General features: G+C 41.9%; 1 protein-coding gene across 2 annotated transcripts in view; it reads right to left on the reverse strand.

Annotated features, from left to right (window-relative positions):
* Window positions 1–11,407: 11,407 nt before the first annotated feature.
* LOC106613040 (semaphorin-4G) overlaps window positions 11,408–23,763 on the reverse strand; it is a 62,569-nt gene continuing 50,213 nt past the window's right edge. For both annotated transcript variants that reach the window (XM_014214923.2, XM_014214926.2), the window contains exons 13-16: window positions 23,436–23,590; window positions 23,092–23,153; window positions 17,723–20,802; window positions 11,408–12,773 (exon numbers count right to left, since the gene is read on the reverse strand). In XM_014214923.2, coding sequence (XP_014070398.1) covers window positions 19,694–20,802; window positions 23,092–23,153; window positions 23,436–23,590 — 1,326 coding nt within the window. In that variant the 3' untranslated portion in view covers window positions 11,408–12,773; window positions 17,723–19,693. The remainder of the gene's footprint in view (window positions 12,774–17,722; window positions 20,803–23,091; window positions 23,154–23,435; window positions 23,591–23,763) is intronic.

Here is a 23,763-nt window from a genome sequence, read left to right on the forward strand (position 1 = left end):
ATTCTAATGGAAAATCAATAGATGGCGGAATTATCAAACAAATATATTGAGGAGACAAAGTTTATGGGGCTGGACTGTGACTGCACCCAGCTACACACACAGCCAGTGTAACAGGCTGTAGGGTCAGAGGTGGCAGGCATCAAAGATAGACTCAGTAGGTGGACTGGAGGCCGGGTTATTGACTCACAGTCAATATTTGAAGTGCAAAGGTCTCTGATTCACCCCTCTATCTGTCTCTAACACCCTGTCTGCATCCAAAATGGCACCGTATTCAGTGCACTACTTTTGACCAAGGCCCATAGGGCTATGGTCAAAAGTAGTGCACTATACTGTATAGGAAATAGTACAGGGAAAATGAGATAGGGAATTCTGGGAAGATCTCAACTGTAATATCTGAAACCAATCATCAATATCTCAATATAGACCACTATGTCCCCATATTAAAACACGTAACATTTTAGAGAACTTGAGATACATTTCTTCATATTCAATGAAAGACCATTGTGGGGAGAAAACCTCCATATTATTACTATTTATGATCCAGCTAGCTCTCACAGTCTCACGTCAGAATTAGATGTTCATCCATATTTCTCAAATGTCAAATTTCAAAGTTGTTCCAAACATCACATTTCGAGGTGTTTAAGGTTACGTTTAGCCATTAACTCAGAAATCCTAAGGTTAGGTATTAACTCCGAATGGTTAAGGTTTAAGGTTTGGGATAGGCTTAAAACAAAAATCTAAAAAAAGTATTATATCACTGGATTCAAACAGGCAACCTTTGGCACCACAGGCAGATGCCATCCACCATCGCCGTCTACAACGCCCTAGCAAAAATGAAACATATTTGAAATTAAGAGTGTTCCTGGTTGCCCCTAGTGACCGGTTTCTATGTCATCTCCCGTCGTCCTCAGACATAGATGGACGTTGAATACTGGCTTGTATCACGGGTGACCTGGCTGTATGACATAGAAGTCTACACACTACACAGCCATGTCTCAGTGCAACTGATCAGCATAACAAACACCATTCTCTTGACACAGTGTTGCCTCTAGCCAAATCTCAGTTGAAACTATGTGGTAGGACTAGACTACAATCAAATGCCCATCTAGATTGATGTGTTGTTATCTCAAAAGAAGATGGCAGTAAAAAGTGTGAGCGGGTGTGATGTCATGACAGGTGTGGATGTGTACAGTGACGTGTCGCTAAGAGACCTAGCCAGGGGTGTGACCTAATAGTCTAAATCAGGGGTGTCAACTATTTTTGCCCTGGGGCAGATTTCAGTCTTCAACGAGGTCTGGAAGATAGCACTGAAAATTGGTTATATTTCCTCGCAGTCAAAATTGACAAAAAGTAGTCCTCTATCGTTTTGGGAATTTTTTATGCTGTCTGACAGTCCATTATCACTTCTACACAGTTCCGAGTTCCCCTTTATTTTTTACTCAAACCACCCGCGGGCCGGATTGGACTCCCTCACGCTCCAATCTAGTCTGTGCATTCACCTAGCCTGTGTTTTCAGAGCAGTAAAAAAATAAGAGTAAACAAGGAGAGGAGAGACGAGGAGAGCAAGCCACTTTAGACTTGAGATGCAGCCCAGTATTTCCAGTTTGTCTAGATTCAAGAGTGATTAGTTGTCTGACTGCGAGACTGTGACCTGTTTGTCTAGAGAATTTGTGTCACTCAGACTGGTGGTAAGCCTCCAACTGTATAATTTGACAGACAGATACGTGTTGTAACATTTTCAGTTTTTAGGACATCACCATCAGTGTTCTAATCCGTTTTTTTTTGTTCTTTAAAAGAAAATCTGGAAAAGTTCCGGAATGGTCTAATTTTCCCCAAAATTAAGATAAAGGCTTGATTGACAGGAATGTGTGTACGTGTGTGTGACAACTGAAGCGTGTGTGTGTGTGCGCGACGGTGCGTGCATGAGTGCGTGCCTGCAAAAGCGTGTGTGCATACGTGCGTATGTGTGTGTATGCGTGCATACATGCCTGCGTGTGTGTGTGGGTGACAGCTGATCTAACAACAGAAGCGCGTGGCTGTCTAGGAGTTAAACCGGTCATGGAGGGAACAGGGAGGCGTCTCTTGGCATGGCGTGCTACAGCCACAGTGACTGTTTGTTTTGTCCATCGTTACACACTAGTCTTTGTCCAACCCACACAAGAACAGTCACATAATTTCCAAGCCACTTCTAAACAAGTAACAACATTATAACAAATGTCACTTTTTATAAAGGAACTATAATCAATAATACAATGACATGCCCTTTAGCTACACAGACCCCCTATGATTCCCTTCACACTATAAGGGCACAAGGCGAGACCCAGATGCCGACACGGGAGGCAGATGGTTTGAGTCTCTGATATTTGTTATAATTCAAGGGGTAGGCAAGACAACGGTCGTGGACAGGCAAAAGATCAAAACCAGGTCAGAGTCCAGGAGGTACAGAGTGACAGGCAGGCTCGAGGTCAGGGCAGGAAGAATGGTCAGGCAGGTGGGTTCAGAGTCCAGACATGCAAGGGTCACAACTGGGAGGACTAGCAAAACAGAGAGAAGGGGAAAAAGCAGGGAAACCGGGAAAAAACACACTGATTGACTTGACAAACAAGACAAACTGACAAAAGACAAGCAGGGAACACAGGAATAAGTACCCAGGGACTAATGAGAAAAACAGGTGACACCTGGAGGTGGGTGTAGACAATCACAAAGACAGGTGAAACAGATCAGGGCGTGACACACACACAGAAAACATTAGATACAAAATGTAGATACAGAATGTCTTGTTTGTCATTGACTTGTGTGTCACAGACAGGTTGTTGCCTGGGCTATATCTATAAAGAGAATCCCAGGACCATGTTTTCTGGTGCAAAATACATTGCCCTCAGGCGGAAAATAACAAACACATGGTACAGGTGAGATTAAGCAGGCCTTCTCGAGAAGACACCCCACCCCATAGCACCCCACTATACAGTTTATACTGAGCAAAAATATAAAAGCAACATGCAACAATTTCAAAGATTTTACTGAGTTACATTTCAAATAAGGAAATCAGTCAATTGAAATAAATGTATTAGGTCGTAATCTATGGATTTCACATGACTGGACAGCGGTACAGCCATGGGTGGGCCTGGGAGGGCATAGCCCCACCAACTTGGAAGCCAGGCACACCCCCCGGGGAGCCAGGCCCAGCAAATCAGAATGAGTTTTTCCCCACAAAAGGGCTCTATTACAGACAGAAATACTCCAGGTAGATGAATTATCTTGGCAAAGGAGAAATGCTCACCAATAGGGATGTGAACAAATTTGTGCATAAAATTTGAGAGAAATAAGCTTTTTGTGCATATGGAACATTTCTGGGATTTCTTATTTCAGCTCATGAAACATGGGACCTTCACTTTACATTTATATTTTGTTCAGTATAGGATCCCCACTGGTCACAGGTGCAGCTCGTCACCTGTGGTCAGGAATAGAGGGAGGAGAGAGAGGGATCAAAGAGAGAACAAATTATAACACTAGAGGGTGAAATTATGAAAGTAGGAATATTATTCAAAATTCTTGAAATATGGATTATAATATTGATCAGTAGAATAAAGGATAAACATGAACATTCATACATATATACACTTTCTCATACTCAGCCCGCCTTTCTAGATAGAGATGGCAGGCACCCGGTGAAGGCTTCCCTTTGTGCACACATATATTTCTGTGATAGCTCTGTATGCTACTTGCAGATGAAATGTTCTGCTTGTTTCAGCAGTATTGTGCTTTAGTAGAGCAGAATCTGTTAAGTTTGTCCCCTGCTGTTGGAATTAACGTCACGTTAATGTCAAATTAGTCACAGATACCTGAGGTGCACTGCATGAGTGTCAGTGTGTGTGTGTGTGTGTGTGTGTGTGTGTATGAGAGAGAGCGAGAGAGAGATGGTGAATGCTTGGTATTGTAGTCAGGTTAAACCTCAATAGTAGATGGTTCATTCACACAGACCCAGCTAGTAAATTGTATTATTGACACTGACCCATCATATACAGGTAACTTCCCATATAAAGGAAACACCAACATAAAGTGGAGTGGGTAACAGGTGCGCTATCTTGCTTTATTAGCTGACTGCTCTGCCATATATGACAATGACTTCAAACGAAATCCCAAGAACACTGGGAAATGGCAGCACTCCAAAATCTTTTCAAAAAGATACAAAGAAACGCATAGTGGTATTCAAAACATTAGTCAACAAACAGTTGTTACAAAGGAAACACCAACAGAAAGTGGAGTGTGTAACAGGTGCCCAACCTCACTTTATTAGCTGGCTGTGCTGCCATACAGTGCCTTCAGAAAGTATTCACACCCCTTGAATTTTTCCACATTTTGTTGTGTTACAAAGTGGGATTAAAATGGATTTAAATGTAGTTTTTGTCAATGATCTACACAAAATACTTGGTAATGTCAAAGTGGAGGAAGAATTATCTTTAATAAAAAAAAGGAAAATAAAACACTAATATATCTTGATTAGATAAGTATTCAACACCCTGAGTCAATACATGTTAGAATCCCCTTTGGCTGTGCTTACAGCTGTGAGTCTTTCTGGGTAAGTCTATAAGAGCTTTGCACACCTGGATTGTACAATATTTGCCCATTAGTCTTAAAAAATGTGTCAAGCTGTGTCAAGTTGGTTGTTGATCATTGCTAGACAGCCATTTTCAAGTCTTGTCATAGATTGTCAAGCCAATTTTAGTTATAACTAGGTCACTCAGGAACATTCAATGTAATCTTGGTGAGCAGCTCCAGTGTACATTTCACCTTGTGTTTCAGGTTATTGTCCTGCTGAAAGGTGAATCTGTTTCCCAGTAACTGGCCGTGATTGGGAGTCCCATAGGGCAGTGCACAATTGGCCCAGCATTGTCCAGGTTAGGGTTTGGCCAGGGTAGGCTGTCATTGTAAAGAAGAATTTGTTCTTAACTGACTTGCCTAGTTAAATAAAGGTTAAACAAATAAATCCCTGAGCTGTTTCCTTCCTCTCTGGCAACTGATTTAGGAAGGATGCCTGTATCTTTGTAGTGACTGGGTATATTGATACACCATACAAAGTGTAACATTAATAACTGCAACATGCTCAAAGGGATATTCAATGTCTGTTTAGTTTTTTTACCCATATACCAATAGGTGCCCTTCTTTGCGAACAAAGGGAAAACCTCCCTGGTCTTTGTGGTTGAATCTGTGTTCGAAATTCACTGCTCGACTTAGGGACCTTACACATAATTGTATGTGTGGGGTACAGAGATGGGGTAGTCATTTAAAAATAATGTTAAACACTATTATTGCACACATAGTGAGTCCATGCGACTTATAATGTGATAATTTTACTCCTGAACTTATTTAGGCTTGCCATAACAAAAGGGTTGACTACTTATTGGCTCAAGACAATTCAGCTTTACATTTTTTATTCATTTGAAAACACAAAATCTCAATATAATCAATTTTAAATTCAGGGTGTAACACAACAAAATGTGGAAAAAGTCATTGGGTATGAATACTTTCTGAAGGCACTGTACATGACAATGACTTCAAATGAAATCCCAAGGACATTGGGAAAGGCTTCACTCAATTTATTTATTTTCTAAGACAAATAGACTTCACCTCATTTCACCTTTCTATTTTAGGCTGGGCATGCTAACATGTTTAGGCAGTTATGCCTTCATCGGATCATTGGGATGTGCCAAAGCTACAGTTTTTTTATGCAATTGCAAAGGTGATAATTACAATTGCCCAGACCTGTGTGAGGGTGGTGCATAGTGGTATTCAAAACATTAGTCAACAAACAGTGACATTATACAGTATATACAAATACATATACACATATGGCTCTAAGTAGTGTTTTGCCATAGCATATTTAATATTGCCAGTGCAGATAGCTGTTTTATGTTCAGATATTCTTATTTTTAAAGATTTTTTTGTTTGGCCCACATACTGTAGGATTTACCACATGGGCACGTAAGAATATACATAATGTTGGTGGAGTTACAAGTGATGAACTGTCTCTGGTAGAACTTTCGGCCAGGAAAAGGGTGTGAAGTATTTACAGTTTGCTGTGTTGTTACATTGAGCACATCTTCCACACTTATAGTTCCTTGTAGAGGTAACCAGTTTGAATGGTCAGGCTTTTGGAAAGAATGGACGAGCGTGTCCCTGATTGAGCGTGCTCCTCTATATGAGAACAGAGGGGGATTTTCCGCCAGAGGCTGGAGCATCCTCACTGGGCACATTTTTTATTTACTTTTGTATGAGTTGTCAACTAACGTGAAATCATTGTAAAATCAACAACAAAAAATTACTATGTAATTGGATTTAGGTTAAAAGTTGGGTTAAAAAATTACAAAATGCCCTCATGTTCTAATCCAATCAGTTTTACAAGTTGATTCAATGTCAACACATTTATTTTTGGGGTTGAAATATGTGGAAACAATGTTGATTGAACCAGTATTTGCCCAGTCAGTTTGTAGAATAGACTATTGTTTTGGGATTTTTGATTTTGTTTGAACAATGACTGAATTCATGTTACAATGCACAGCCGTGCCATGCTGTTCTTTTGGGACTTCTGAGCTAGAAGTGACGGTCTGGGCATGTCCTGAACCTGGAGGTGGGCACGCTTGAGGATTGGTCTAGAATATCCTCTGGAACCTGTGTGTCAGCTCTTTGAGTGTAGAGCAGTTGCGACTCATGCGTAGAAACTGGCCAGTCGGGATATCTGTTTTGAGATGTCACGGATGATTACTATTGAAGTGGAGGACAATATTTCTCTCTTGGTTTCTGATAGATGGTAGTGTGGATTTTGATCATCCTTGAATATTTTCAGATCTAGGAAGTTGATGCTGTTGTGGTCACTTTCAATAGAGAATTGGAGGAAAGTCCTTGTGTTGTTCAGATAACAAAGTAATCAAGATTCTCTTTAGATAAACACCAAAATAAAATTATGTTGTCAATTTAGCGCTTCCAAAACGTAATATGGGTAAAAGGGTTATTGTCTTCATTGGGAACACGAGTACATCTGAATCAATTGACAGTCATTTAAGCAGTTGAGTAGATATTGTGTCTTAAAAAGGATGGCAACTTAAAAAACATATTTTTCTGAAAAGAATCTATGAATTTCGAAAGGGGGTCTGTAACTGATTCAATGCCGTTGATAATACGCCTGGGTGGAGGGTGAGCAGGGTTCTTATGCACTTTCAGAAGGGCATAAAGGACTGGGGTGACTGGATAGGTGACTTTTAGGGATTTGTGCTCACGCTTGGTGATCCAGTTTTGGTCAAATGCATGTTGTAACAAACTATCAATTTCTGATTTTATAGAGGCAATAGGGTCCAACATAAAGTGTCTTAATAGGGCGTTGGGCAACCACAACCCACGAGAACAGCTTCAATGTGCTTTGGCATAGATTCTAAATGTGTCTGGAACTCTATTGGAGGGATGCGAAATCATTATCCCATTATTTGGTGTTTTGTTGATGGTGGTGGAAAACACTGTCTCAGGCCCCGCTCCAGAATTTCCCATAAGTGTTCAATTGGGTTGAGATCTGGTGACTGACACACACACACACACACACACACACACACACACACACACACACACACACACACACACACACACACACACACACACACACACACACACACACACACACACTTTAAACCTTTGAGACCCCTCTTTCAAAGTCACTAGCCATGGTAGCCAAAATAAGGGGCAACTGGGCATTTTTATACATGACCCTAAGCATGAAAGGATGTTAATTGTTTAATTAACTCAGGAACCACACCAGTGTGGAAGCACCTGCTTTCAATATACTTTGTATTCCTCATTTACTCAAGTGTTTCCTTTATTTTGGCAGTTACCTGTCCATCTCTAATGGTAACTCTTTGCAGATTGGAAATAACAAACGTCTGTGCTGTGCTTGCTTACAACAATATGACTCACACAGCCTTAGAACCTGATTAACAAGCAGTGTTTGGGTTTTCAATGGAATGATGTGGCAGTACTGGAAGACAATGATATATCCAGTGTATGTAAGTGTCAGAATAATGAGTATGTATTATGATTATGAAACCTGAGGGTGTGTCCTCGCCTAGGTTGAGATGAGTCACAATGTCATCCTGGCTTTGTTTTTTGACACTGTCTTTGTGGCAGAGCCATCAGGCTAAACTACCTGAAGATGCCGGAACGTCTGTGCATAAATTATTTATTCATTTGTGTGCATGTGTAGGGTAGGCTACTTTCTAAATGTAATCCATTATAGTTACTACTTACCTGTACAGCATTTGTATCAGTAACATAACTTTGGATTGCCCAAACTCAGTAATGTAATCTGATTACTTTCCATTACTTTTGGATCATTTTCCCTTAAAGAGGCATTAGAAGAAGACAAAAATGACCAATCAAAAGCATTTGGTGTGTCATCATAGGGGTCTTTGACTTGTGGCCAGACTTGCCCAGGAGGAACAAATTTAAAACTGCACTATGCAACTTTTTGGGGCGACCTGACCAAATTCACATAGAAAAGTGAGTTATAGACCTGTCTTTTTTTTTGTGAAAGCAAGTTTAAGAAGTGGTAGATCTGTTCGGTGCACTATTACTATGCTTCCCAGTCTAAAGTTTAGTTTTTGCGTCTTTTACTTTCGGTTTTGTACACCAGCTTCCAACAGTTGAAAATATTATATTTTTGCCTATGGAAAATATATTTCACAGCGGTTTAGATGGTACACTGATTCACTACAATATACTTGCTTATTTTGTCATATAAAAACAGAAATTAGGTGAACTATTAGAATTTTAGCAACCAGGAAATGGCAGAGCGATTTCTGCAAAGTGCACCTTTAAACTTCCGCCTTTTTTCAAAGCCAAATTGAATGTCATTGAGAACAGAAAGGTGTCTGTATTTTTTCACAAAAATAATTTCTGGATTTAAAAGCAATCCAGGAAGTAATCTAATTTTCCAAAAGTATCTGTAATCTGATTACAATATTTTAGATGTAATCTGTTACTCCCCAACCCTGTGTGTGTGCATCTCTTTGTATGTTTGTCTGTGTGTGACAGGTGAAGCATGTGTGTGCGTGTGTGTGTATTGTTTAACCAGCTCTCTCAAGAGACGGCTATGCAACCGCCCAAGGCCCTAGCCTTAGGAAAAGCATAGAGAACAGGGAAAAATTAGAGATGTGAAGGATAAAAGAGATGGAATATTCTACTAATTATTCTGAATCACTTTTAGGACTTTTCACCTGTTCAACCCCTCTCTCTCTCATCTCCTCTGACTCTAGGAAAGGGTCCTAAAATAGTCTCTCCATCCATTCCTTAGGGATCCCTAGGTGGTGAATATTTTTGTTATAGACTAGCACTTACACACCTGGTTCAACTAAAAAAAAATATGACCAAGAATTTAATTTGCTGAATCAGTTGTGGTGGGTCGGATCAAACCTTTCAAATAGTTCAGACTAGGACTCAGTATAACTGATGTCTAATCAGTCCTAGTCCTAATCACTCTGAACTACTTTCTGTTATCAGTCTTAGTGAGTTCAGTCTTAGCCAAGTTCACAAGAAGTAAGAGTGATATTTCCCCACTTCTCTGAAACATGGATTGTGCTTCTGGTAAGAATCTTATCAAACGTGCAGGTAGAATGTTATCCTTGAAACCTGGAGGTGAAGAAACCCTGTTTAGAAGGTAACTAAGAATCTCTCCCTCACAATCTCTCTCTGACAGTCCTGTGAGAACTCCATGACAAATTAAAGACTGGTATTGGATCTTGATCAGTAGGCACAAAACATAAGAAAACAGTCCAAAATGGTACTATCTGAACTTGTTTGTGCTCACCCTGATGTTGCAAAATATTTTTCTACAGTGTGCCCTAATGAACACGACCCTCATGTGTCAGAGTTTTGGGCAACATCAGGGTGAGCCGAGTGTCGGTACAGCTTCTCTCTGACCAAGGAGGACTGCTGGCTCACTGTATGGTGAGCCACCGGATAGGGTGTGCTTTACTACGAAACAGTGGAACATTGAGGTTTTCAAGATGGGTTCAAGGTCCAAGGCATTGAACGTAATGATTATGTGTGACTGTGCGTGCATGCCTGCATCTGTACGTGCATGTATGTGTGTGTGTGTGCATTATCTCAACAAGAATTCATACGGTCATACTGCCCTTGTTCGATCCAGGTCTTCTCCATACCTTTCAGTGACTCCCTCTACCAGTGTGATCCCGCAACAAGCAGAACAAGCCGATCCTGTTGGTCTTAGATAAACAAAACGTTCATTATTACATCAGAATTGGTGTGGTTCTGTTGCTGCTTGTGGTACTATAATTAACCAGTAGACTACCTGACAGTATCATAACGTAAGTCTTCTTAGGAGACATATCGGTCTCTGGGTGACAGGCACACATGGTTGCACGTCTATGGGTGACCGACTTATCTGTCCTGTAGTTTTGACACATGTACAGTACATTCTATGACCTATTTCCACAACTGAGTTATTGTCTTACAGGTGCTGTACAGCTGACTTCAAATTAACTATCCCCTTTAAACTCCACCAGGGTGGAACATTGGTACAGTACTTTAGAACCCCACTGACCTGGGGAATCTTTTCTAGATGTACAAATGTAGTCCGTTTCAATCGCTGTGCTTTCTCTTAGCCGCTGCCTTTGGCAATGTCTCTAGAACACTGAATAGATCGACAGAAACACACTCTTCACTGAGTCCCCAAATGTCCTCTAAACAAGACTAATGAGACACACGGTTATGTTTTCAACCGTGATGTTTATGCTTCCCAGAACACAAACAGAACCACCTTGAGACAGCAGCCCTGCTAGCTGAGTATGTGTATGTATAACACAATGTAGCCAGAGATTTGTGGGAGACGAGGCTGGATGCAAACCAAGTCATTTAATAGGAAACGGGCCTAGATGACTGCCTCTTCATTACCACTCTGTAAACATCTGTCAGTGTTGGTCCACCCCAGGCAGACAACACTCCAGAGACCTGTGCATCACTCTAATACTTTACTCATGATGTACCCCTCCCTCACACTGAGTGTTTGGCAATGTTAACTGGCTGGCTTGTTGAGCCTAGCTGATGTAAATCCTCAGGCCATGTTTCAATACCTCCCTTCCTATCTTCCTTCCTTCCTTCCTTCCTTCCTTCCTTCCTTCCTTCCTTCCTTCCTTCCTTCCTTCCTTCCTTCCTTCCTTCCTTCCTTCCTTCCTTCCTTCCTTCCTTCCTTCCTTCCTTCCTTCCTTCCTTCCTTCCTTCCTTCCTTCACTACCTCGAAGGTCACTGATTCACTCTGAACTGCAATACAGGTCTAAAGAGAGATGAATATGGGCTGACCAGAGCACTGTGTCAGTTATATACACACAAGCAATGATAAACAACAGAAGAGGTTGAAACATATTGTTTATTAGAATTTCAGCTCATCAAAATGAAATGTAAACGAACCAGAAGTCAGTGAGCTGCTACTCAATGTGTTAGTGAAGCAGGAGGACATCTTGTTGTGTCTGCACTGGACATATTACTCAATGTGACATAAATATGTAGGAGGGAGAAAAATAAGGAGAGAGAGACAGGCAGACAGAGAAAGGGGTAGAGATACTGTATAAAGCAAGAGAGTGTGTGAGACAAAGCGAGAGAGATAGAAAGACAGACAGAAACCATTGGTAGATACAGTATATGGAGCGAGAGAGAGAGAAATACAGAATGCTGTGGATGTTGCTTAACAACCCGTGAGAAACTATCTAAACAAACCCACATGAATCATCTGTCACATTTTATTATTTAGGAATTTAAGCCTTATAGCTACGGTGGTATATTCTGTTCATCATGCTGTTGGCTAACCTACCATGCTTCTACAACAGGTTTCCCCAAACCCTGGCCATGGAGAGCATCTGGATGTGCAGGGTTTTTCTTCAATCCATCACTAACATACCTACTAAACAAAATCAATTCATCATGGTCTTCAGTCTGACTCTGGACCATAATAAGTTGCATCAGCTGTGTTGGCGCTGGGCTGGAACGAAAGCCTACACTACTCATAAATCTCCAGGACCAGAGTTGGAGACCCCTGTTCAACAGTGTTATTAGACTACTTGTGCAACACTAATGGACTGAGACCCACATCAGAGCCTCTTACAAATGGCTTTAAAACAACAACGGCAATAGAAGAGCAACTTGGTACAAAATCACAATATAAATGTTTTTCTTCAAAGAACATAGTGGCACTAATAGTGCAGTCCTTTTAGAACCTGACAACAGTTTATGATGGTCCCCCATCCTATTAGTAAGCATCCATGTTATGATAGTTTGTCATCTTTACAGAGAGGGCTATAGAGAGGGCAGAGTAGTTTGAGGTGAAGACCAGGACCATTAAATGCCACTTTCCCCAGTTTGCTCCTGTATCTTGTGGTGAACAGCACAGGTCAGGTTGCAGAGAGTAGTTGTACTGTACCATGACCTATATTACTTACTGAGGTATCCATGTCAACTCCAGTTCTCAGGTTAAGATGGGATAGAGCAGTGAAGTGGTTGTAGAAGGGAGGATTTGACTTTTTCCTCACTCACTCTGTCTTCCAATTGCACTAGAGCTGTGTTTGATTCCAAACGGTGACGTTATAGTGACATTTTGAAGCTACACTATTCCCAGTTGGCAAGATCTTCATGTCATGGAGACATCACACCATATTTGAGAATGGCTGGAGCAAGATCTATTTGAAACAGACAGGCCCCAAACTAGATGGCATCTCTCAGGTCTGTGGAAGAAAGAGACACGTCTGTGAGTCAGAAACAGAGATCTACATTCTGGGTTCATTTACTGGTGTTGTTTTGCGTCACCACCCAACAGGGCACAAACTGGTTGAATCAACGTTGTTTCAACGTAATTTGTCAACATATTGTTATGTGAAATCTACGTGGAAAATACACTGGATTTGATAAAAGTATTTAACTTGTTTTGAGGGTGAAATTTCAACCACAGGAATATATAATAATAGTAACAAAATTTCAACATAGGCAAACCTTGTATAAAATATGTTGAATTTGTACCTTCAAACCAACATTGTACCTTCAAACCAACATTAAAACTACAGGCTGGGCAGCACATCCAACTGGAGAATGGGTCTATCTACAGCTACCCTTGGGTCTCCCATCAAGAGCGGTGCACAATTGGCCCAGCGTCGTTCAGGCTAGGCCGTCATTGTAAAGAAGAATTTGTTCTTAACTGACTTGCCTAGTTAAATAAAGGTAAAAAATAATATATTACTGTTCAAAAGTTTGGGGTCACTTAGAAATGTCCTTGTTTTTGAAAGAAAAGCTCATTTTTTTGTCCATTAAAATAACAGCAAATTGATCAGAAATACAGTGGAGACATTGTTAATGTTGTAAATGACTATTGTTGCTGGAAACGGCTGATATTTTATGGAATATCTACATAGGCGTACAGAGGCCCATTATCAGCAACCATCACTCCTGTGTTCAATGGTACGTTGTGTTAGCCAATCCAAGTTTATCATTTTAAAAGGCTAATTGATCATTAGAAAACCCTTTTGCAATTATGTTAGCACAGCGGAAAACTGTTGTCCTGATTAAAGAAGCAATAAAACTGGCCTTCTTTAGACTAGTTGAGTATCTGGAGCATCAGCATTTGTGGGTTTGATTACAGGCTCAAAATGGTCAGAAACAAAGAACTTTCTTCTGAAACGCGTCAGTCTATTCTTGTTCAGAGAAATGAAGGCTCTTCCATACGAGAAATTGCCAAGAAACTGAAGATCTCGCACAACTCTAACCAGAACAGAAAGAGTGGGAGGCCCCGGTGCACAACTGAGCAAGAGGACAAGTACATTAGAGTGTCTAGTTTGAGAAACAGATGCCTCACAAGTCCTCAACTGGCAGCTTCATTAAATAGTACTCGTCAGTCTACCCGCAGTCTCAACGTCAACAGTGAAGAGGCGACTCCGGGACGCTGGCCTTCTAGGCAGAGTTGCAAAGAAAAAGCCATATCTCAGACTGGCCAATAAAAAGAAAAGATTAAGATGGGCAAAAGAACACAGACATTGGACAGAGGAACTCTGCCTAGAAGGCCAGCATCCCGGGGTCTCCTCTTCACTGCTGATGTTGAGACTGCGGGTAGACTGACGAGTTTCAAAATAAAGTTATTTGTTTCTGGCTATTTTGAGCCTGTATTCGAACCCACCAATGCTGATGCTCCAGATACGCCTATGTAGATATTCCATTAAAAAACTGTCGTTTCCAACTACAATAGTCATTTACAACATTAACAATGTCTACATTGTATTTCTGATCAATTTGATGTTATATTAATGGACAAAAAATGTGCTTCTCTTTCAAAACAAGGACATTTCTAAGTGACCCCAAACTTTTGAACGTTAGGATATATATATATATTATTATATATTATTATTTAAAAAAAATAAAAAATCTTGGAGCTAAGCCCTGATTAGCTATGATATTTATTTCACCTACTATTTCCAATGTGCTATTGTGAGAATGATTGTTGAGAGATCGCCACCTAAAAAAAAAAATGGATTGACTGTTGCCACTTTCCCCAGTTTGCTCCTATATCTTGTGGTGAACAGCACAGGGACATACCGGTTACAGAGAGTAGTTGTAATGACATTGACCTATATTACTTACTGAGGTATCCATTTCCAAAGGTAATAACGTCAAATAACAAAAGTAATATTGAATTATGTTTGGTTGACAACAAAATATCACCATTTAATGAAATGAGATGTATCTACTGCTTGGATAGTTCCATCTAAGCCACTGGTTTGATCCCATTCTTTAACTATTCTTTTTGGTTGAGTTGGAGATGTGAATCCAACATAGTATTTGTTTACTTGTCAACAAGTTAACAGGCTATTTATTGTATTTCAAAAGTGATAGTGAATTGTGTTTGGTTGTCAACGCAACAAAATATCAACAGGAGATCTATCTTCTGCTTGGATAGTTCCATCTGTGCCACTGACTTAGTCTGGTTTTACTTGCAGTTTGTCTACAAATGATTCATTGATATCTTGGATTCACGTCTCCATCTCAACCAAAAATCTATGTTAAAGAATAGGACAAAATCAAACCATTTTTTAAGTTTAATTTGATTCCTTCAATTTAGATTTTTGTTTTTTGTAAAGTGAAAAATCTGCATCTCAGTGTAATTCCGTTACCATGGAATTGCCCTAACACATCCATGGCCACATTTTGAGGTTACCGTAACTAAACATCTCTTCCTATGTAATTCTATAAAGCGTGCATGTTCAAAACAGCATGCATAGGTCATCACAAGTCTGTGGAGATCTTCACAATTGCTATAATAATCTGTGCAGAATCTCTAACAGCATTGATCACTTGCACTATGTACTTTTAATGTAATCTCAACTGCAATGCAGGTCATTTGGTTCTGCTACAAAATGAAGCACAGTGATAACACATTAATCTTTTGTATAAATAAACAAAAGATCTGACATTGTTATTCCCATTTGAACTTTGCTGTGCTCTTAAACGGTTGAATGCGCAGTGATAGACATTTGGATGACAACTAAACCAAAAATCGAATTGTTTTTCCATTGGAATTTGGTTGTGCTTTTAGATGGTTGAAAGCATAGTGATAATACATTGGAAATTCAACTAACTTTTGGCTGTCTTATTGAATGGGTGAATATACAATAGGTTGTAATCTCATTGATCAACGTAAACCAAATATTACCCAATTATCCACGTTGAAATGACGTGGTGTCCCCAGTGGGCAGTAGCCACGGGAAACAAAAATAACTTGCATAAAAAAAGGATGAAAAAGGTTAAAAAAAATAAAAAAGATGAAAGCTAGCACAGCGCTATAGATAGCATCACAGCTGTCCCTGTGTGTATGAAGCGGGCTGTAACTCTTCAAACGTATCCTCACGTCATTTGTAGATCCCAAATCTTGATTTAAAATAACCCCTTTGGGAGTATAGTTTACCTACCTAACTAAATAACTGTCACCTTGTCTCATCACTCCTGGGTATATTTAGAGACTAGCTGAATAAGGCTTAATGAAGGCTTCTCTAATGGAGGCTTCTCTAATGGAGGCTTCTCTAATGGAGGCTTCTCTAATGGCTTGTGTTGCTTTTTCTTTCTTTCCTCTCATCTCCTCCATCAATGCCACAGTCATGTGACGTTTGGTCTCCAACCAGCTATAGCCTTTTAGAATTTACTGCAGCATTCAATTCACTGCTTCTTCAGCCCACATCACTGACTCACATTAGAGACCTGTCCTGGCTTGTTAGATTCAATCATACGTGGTGTGTGTGTGTGTGTGTGTGTGTGTGTGTGTGTGTGTGAGTGTGTGAGTGAGTGAGTGAGTGAGTGAGTGAGAGCGAGAGAGTGCGTGTCTGCATGTGTGTGCTACTTTCCGTTTTCAGGGTCTAGAGGTATAAGAAGATAATTGAGAACTGAGAGTGTGCATCTGAAATAAATCTATTCAGGAAATCTCTGGTGGAACTCTCTCTCCCCTCTTTCTCTCTTCAATCTCTCTACAGAGAGGTCAGGTGCTCTTGCCAGGTTCACCTGCTCCAATTAACTAGTGCGTCTCACAGAGGAGAGACAGAACTCTAGAGATCAGTGGTGACATGGAGAAAATAGATGAGAAGAAGAGAAAGCAAAGGAGAAAGGACAAGATGAGGGAGGAGGGAAAAAAGATAAAGAAAAATGTGTGAGAGAAAGTGAGAAAGGAGATGGTGAAAAAGGGAAAAGACGGCAAGTGGAGAAAGAGAGAGCGAGAAATGGAGAGCATCCGATTCAGAGAATGGTGAACAGTTTCATCTCATGTCCTCTTCGCATCCTTCACCTGGAGCCGCTAGATTTCTTTACTCTGCTTCACTAAAATCGACCCCCTCTACTCTACCCTCTGTATTCCTAACAACCAACACTAAAAGAAAAGAGGAGAACTGACTAGAGCAGAGCTCCCCTGGATGTCACTATCTGGCCACCATATCAGTTTTGCTGTAACACAGGCTGCAAATATAACTAATCCTAGTTTGTTCTTACCTTAGTTCCCTCTCTTTTAGTAGGCCTATACTGCCCTTCCATTTAACATCAGTGCTTTTATGGGAGATTGCAATTTGTCTGAGTGACTGTATATAATTGTTTAAATGCCAGTGTTGCCCAACCCTGGTCCTTGTGTACCCCCAACAGTACACATTGTTGTTGTAGCCCTGGACAAAGACACCTCGTTCAGCTCATTGAGGGCTTGATGATTAGTTGACAAGTTGAATCAGGTGTGCTTGTCCAGGGTTACAATAAAAATGATTACTGTTGGGGGTTCTCGAGGACCAGGGTTGGAAAACACTGGTTTAAGCAGCTAGCTGGCAGAGTGCCTGTCTTGCTCTATCTGTCTCTATCTGTCTGTCTCTGTCTTTCTCTATCTATGTCTGTCTATCTATGTATATCTATCTATGTCTGGCTGGCTGTGCCTGGCTGTCTATGTATGTATGTATGTATGTATGTATGTATGTATGTATGTATGTATGTATGTATGTATGTCTGTATGTATGTATGTATGTATGTATGTATGTATGTCTGTCTGTCTGTCTGTCTGTCTGTCTGTCTGTCTGTCTGTGTGTCTGTGTGTCTGTGTGTCTGTGTGTCTGTGTGTCTGTCTGTCTGTACAACCAACAAAATACCAGAAAGCAAAACTCAGTCTGCTTACCTCAGGTGTGTAGCCTATAAGTTGTTATGGCCATGAACCGGAAGTGATGTCTGATCCTCTGTGGCTGAGCTGTGATGTCATGGTAGAGTTCAGAACTGGGAATTTTGCCAACCCCAGTTCAGACACATTAGTTGGAGTTGGTTAGGAGAAAGAGAGTCAGTAGTGTAGGGGTGCTGCTACTCCATTAGCTCCAACTCAGTTGATGGTGTGGTCTCTTGACAGGGTGTGATGATGTTGAATCTCCCATAGTCCTGATGTGCTTGTAGTGTCCATTGATTTGAGTACATAATAACCAATGAATGTCTGAAGCAAATGGCATTGAAATTGCATAAAAACTGTTAATACTGTCATATTTCCTATCACAAATATAATGTTCAAAGGGTATTTTCATTGGATACTCTGTCTTGGGTTAAACGTTGCTATATGTTAATAATAATACTTGAATGTGGTTATTACATTTTGTGTTACCATTGTAATCAATAAAGATAATTTACAATGAGAACTTCTAAGAATAAAAACAAATACACTTTTCCCCTCAATGTTCTAATATGAAACCTGCTAAAAAGGTGTAGAGCACACCATCTTAAAACACATCTTGTCCCTCCATCTTGTCCCCACATCTGCCTCCATTTTAAAACACAAGTCAATTCAAGGCCATTGTCACAATTCACAACAACTTCATAATCCCATGAGCCTCTTCTTCTTCCTCCTTTTCCTCCTTGTTACCATGGTCTGTGTTGAGACTTCACAGTGTCCCTGCCACTTGTGTCCTGCCCAGCGAGGAACCTTATTCTGGGGCTGAGATCTGAGGCCTGCTCCCTGAATCACCCCCTCCAGGGCTAGTCTTTTATTGATCCAGACTGAGCCGTATTGACTTGATCTGGGTTAGCTCTAGCCTGCTAAGTTTTGCAGAGTTGAGGTAGGTTCTCTCTGTCTCTTCTAGGCAGGCTTATCTTATGTGAGTCCTCACTGTAACCCATGGCTTTGGGTGTCAAACAGGAGAAAGCGATACAAGAATAGCTCCTAGGAAGGTTGAATATTGTGCAGAAATCTCCTCTTTTGAAACATAGTTGTTATTCCAACACACATGCAAGCGACTCATTAGATGTGTGCCCATTTTCAGTGGTGCAAAAACTTTAAAAAAGGCCCATTGCAGCCGTTTTTATATCAATATCCAATCATTTCTAGGTAACAATTAAGTACCTTACCTTAAAATGGACAAAAACTGCTTTTTTAGCAAATAACCATTTTTCAAGCAAGACTTTTGTTAGGACTGTCTGGGAGTGGTCTGTGTGGGGAGGGGAAAACTTAAAACTAGCTGTTATTGGCAGAGAGGTTAGAAACTCTCTTTGTTATTGGTCTATTAACTAATTTACCGCCTGGTGATGTCACCAGGCAGGCCGAAACTCCCGCCAATGCAAACAGGTTGATTAGACGACTGTATTTCCAACTAGCAAATATCAGGAAATAACACTGATTAAAAAATGTCACACTTTTACAGTGTTAGTTTCATCAACTGTTGTACAATATTATACAAAACACAGGTAAAAAGCATTTTGACTGCACTGGGCCTTTAAGTAGGACAAATGGCAGGCTATCTCCCTCTCTCATAATTCAGTTCAGGCTAGCTGCTGTTATATAGACTTGCCTAGAGCCCATTTACTCTGTGAGCAGCATGGGTCATCCACAAATGATCTCTACACACCTCGGTTTGGGGCCAGTTTCTCAAGTTCCTCCCGATGAGTATTACTGTTCTTGACGTGGAGAAAGAGATAAAGTCAGAGCCTTACAACAGGCCCTTCAGCATGTAATGACCGAGTCATAGGTTCAATTGTCGCTGGGGCCACCAATACAAAATGTATGTACTCACTGATGTAAGTCGCTTTGGATCTGCTAAATGGCCTATATTAATGTCCCAGTTCAGTCCTCCCACCTCAGGGGGAGCTACCTCCCATACACAGATTCCCTCTACTACACAGAGCTCTCGTCCGGTTTGGGCAGCAGCTGTGTGTGCTTCCTCTTCTCTAGGATCCTGTTGAGTTCCTCAGTGAAGGAGTAGCAGAGAGGAGAGCTGCTGTCTGCTTCACTCTGTCTTAACAACACGTAGCTGTTACCGTGCATCCTCCGCAAGACACTGGGTAACGTCGCCGATAGGCCGTTGTGGCTGGGGAAGTCTTGCAAGTCACACTCTGATTGGTTGAGGGCGGTGTGGGGGGTCTGAGGAGGCGGGGGGAGAGGAGGGGCAGGGGGTGGGGGGTCCTTGTTGGGGGACGACTGGCCCTCCCCAGGGACGATCTGGAGGAAGCCCCCTTCATGCGTGTCACCATCCCCCGGTTGTTTGGAGACACCGTTACTTTTACAGATCCCATTCCCATTACAGTGGCTGGAGATGGTCTTGAGCTCTAGGTGGGCGGAGCTACTGTGCCGTTTCTGATGCTGCTTCCTGTGTTTTTTCTTCCTGTCCGCGTGATTGGCAGAGGCGGCGGCGGCAGCGCGGAGAGAGTACTTCCCCCTGTGGCCGCCCCGAAGACAGAAGCCCACGTAGAGGAGAACCACGGTGAGAACCAGACACAGACCCCCCAGGATGGTGATCATGGACAGGTACATAGCCTCCATGCTCCTGGGGGAGAGCAGCTCCGAGGTGGGGGGGAGATGGGCCGGGGGAGGGGGTAGCAGGGGCCTCTCTGAGGAGGGGGGTGTGCTGGGTGGAGGGGGGTCAAGGGTGGATGAGTCAGAGTCCCAGGGGGTGTAGTAGGAGTAGTCTTCCTTGGTGGGGTCCATGGGCGGGGGAGGGGGTTGGGGTTGGGGCATGTCTAAACGAACTGTCACAGAGTACGTAACCACGGCGATCCGGATGCCGTTCTCGAGGGCGTGGCAGGTGTACTCGCCGCTCTGCTCAGGTCGGGACTCAATGACCAGGAGGCCATCGTTTCCCACTCTGAAGCCGGAGTCCAGGCCGTAGCCCTGCAGCTCTGACCCGCTCAGAGTCCACACTGGGGTTGCCAGGTTGGAGCCGAGTTCACACTGGAGCAGCACGTCATCTCCCACCATCACAGACCGGCTCCGGTGCTGGACCAGCTCTGAATGAATGGCAACACACATACAACATGAGTATCCTCTCACAATAAGACTGATATACTGTTATGGATTTCAGAATAGACACTAAAAGGCCCAAGACATTGTACTATGTGTTTGGGAGTTATATGCAACTTCTATACAACTTATCAGACTGCATATACAGTGAGGGAAAAAAGTATTTTATCCCCTGCTGATTTTGTACGTTTGCCCACTGACAAAGAAATGATCAGTCTATAATTTTAATGGTAGGTTTATTTGGACAGTGAGGGACAGAATAACAACAAAAAAATCCAGAAAAACGCATGTCAAAAATGTAATAAAATGATTAGCATTTTAATGAGGGAAATAAGTATTTGACCCCTCTGCAAAACATAACTTAGTACTTGGTGGCAATCACAGAGGTCAGCCATTTCTTGTAGTTGGCCACCAGGTTTGCACACATCTTAGGAGGGATTTTGTCCCACTCCTCTTTGCAGATCTTCTCCAAGTCATTAAGGTTTCGAGGCTGACGTTTGGCAACTCGAAGCTTCAGCTCCCTCCACAGATTTTCTATGGGATTAAGGTCTGGAGACTGGCTAGGCCACTCTAGGACCTTAATGTGCTTCTTCTTGAGCCACTCCTTTGTTGCCTTGGCCGTGTGTTTTGGGTCATTGTCATGCTGGAATACCCATCCACGACCAATTTTCAATGCCCTGGCTGAGGGAAGGAGGTTCTCACCCAAGATTTGACGGTACATGGCCCCGTCCATTGTCCCTTTGATGCAGTGAAGTTGTCCTGTCCCCTTAGCAGAAAAACACCCCCTTAGCATAATGTTTCCAACTCCATGTTTGACGGTGGGGATGGTGTTCTTGGGGTCATAGGCAGCATTCCTCCTCCTCCAAACACGGCGAGTTGAATTGATGCAAAAGAGCTCCATTTTGGTCTCATCTGACCACAACACTTTCACACAGTTGTCCTCTGAATCATTCAGATGCTCATTGGCAAACTTCAGACGGGCATGTATATATGCTTTCTTGAGCAGGGGGACCTTGCGGGCGCTGCAGGATTTCAGTCCTTCATGGCGTAGTGTGCTACCAATTGTTTTCTTGGTGACTATGGTCCCAGCTGCCTTGAGATCATTGACAAGATCCTCCCGTGTAGTTCTGGGCTGATTCCTCACCATTCTCATGATCATTGCAACTCCACGATGTGAGATCTTGCATGGAGCCCCAGGCCGAGGGAGATTGACAGTTCTTTTGTGTTTCTTCCATTTGCGAATTATCGCACCAACTGTTGTCACCTTCTCGCCAAGCTGCTTGGCGATGGTCTTGTAGCCCATTCCAGCCTTGTGTAGGTCTACAATCTTGTCCCTGACATCCTTGGAGAGCTCTTTGGTCTTGGCCATGGTGGAGAGTTTGGAATCGGATTGATTGATTGCTTCTGTGGACAGGTGTCTTTTATACAGGTAATAAACTGAGATTAGGAGCACTCCCTTTAAGAGTGTGCTCCTAATCTCAGCTCGTTATCTGTATAAAAGACACCTGGGAGCCAGACATTTTTCTGATTGAGAGGGGGTCAAATACTTATTTCCCTCATTAAAATGCAAATCATTTATAACATTTCTGACATGCGTTTTTATTATTTTTATTTTTTAATATTCTGTCTCTCACTGTTCAAATAAACCTACCATTAAAATTATAGACTGATCATTTCTTTGTCAGTGGGCAAACGTACAAAATCAGCAGGGGATAAAATACTTTTTTCCCTCACTGTACGTACGTACGCACACACACACACACACACACACACACACACACACACACACACACACACACACACACACACACACACACACACACACACACACAGTCACTAATGGGCCTGTATTGAGCAGTGGGCAAACATACAAAATCAGCAGGGGATCAAATACTTTTTTCCCCTCACTGTATGACTCTAAAATCACTGGTGCATAAAGAATTCAAAATGTTACTTTCTCCCATTTAAAATAATTGCATCGTAATCAGAAAAGCTTGAGCATCTCAAATCCTGAATTGCATAGTATTTTCTAACTTAGTATGTAAAGTACATCAATGTATAAGTCAGATTCTCTTCTGAAAGTTCTCTCCAGACCTATCAGAAATATGATTAGAGATGCTATGGAAATGAGGGTGCTGCAGAGACAGTAAGAGTTACTGCAGAGACAGTAACTCTTATCATTTCTGTAAATTCCTCAACTTTCCAGATAAAATACATCTGCATGACAATACAACTAAGTATGGTCAGATAAGGCCTGTCTGTGTGTGTCTGCATACCGTCTGCTGTGTCGCTGTCACATCCTCTGTTTCCATACAGGACGTCCTGACTCAGGTTAGACCTGACAAGAGAGGAGAGGAGGAGAGAGGAGAGGAGGAGAGACTGTTAGCCTGTCATCAAGTGCCCACACACAACTATTTATGTCAAGTTCACCAGCACAGTCAACAACAAACATTACGCCCAGTTCAGCATTACGCAACAGTTGTGAATGCATTGCAGAGATTGCAACACAGACAGAAGATAAGATAAGTCAAATCAAACACACAGACAGACACAAGGGCACCAGCTAGAATGATATTACTCAACCCCATCACCTGACAGTGACGTGATGACACACACACACCTGTCAGTCTGTGCTGTGATGTCCACACAGTCCTGTCCATCCCAGCCACAGTAAGGGTCCCGGGAGAAGACACAGTCGTAACAGGAGGTGTACCTGCTACAGGTGGAGAGAGGTAGCTGGACCACACCAGAGGGAGAACCTACATACACACTCATCTAGAGGGGAGAGAGAGAGGGAGCGTCTCTGTGTTATTGGAAATGGGCTAGAGCAAAAGCCGACAGCAGTGGATCTGGGTTAGCGGTTCTTCACTTAGAATAACAATAAACAAAACATAATACTAGCCGTGTGAAGGAAAATGTGCAACTGTGTGTGTGTTTACACGTGTCTG

The sequence above is a fragment of the Salmo salar genome, chromosome ssa01, assembly GCF_905237065.1.
Source record: "Salmo salar chromosome ssa01, Ssal_v3.1, whole genome shotgun sequence".
NCBI lineage: Eukaryota > Metazoa > Chordata > Actinopteri > Salmoniformes > Salmonidae > Salmo > Salmo salar.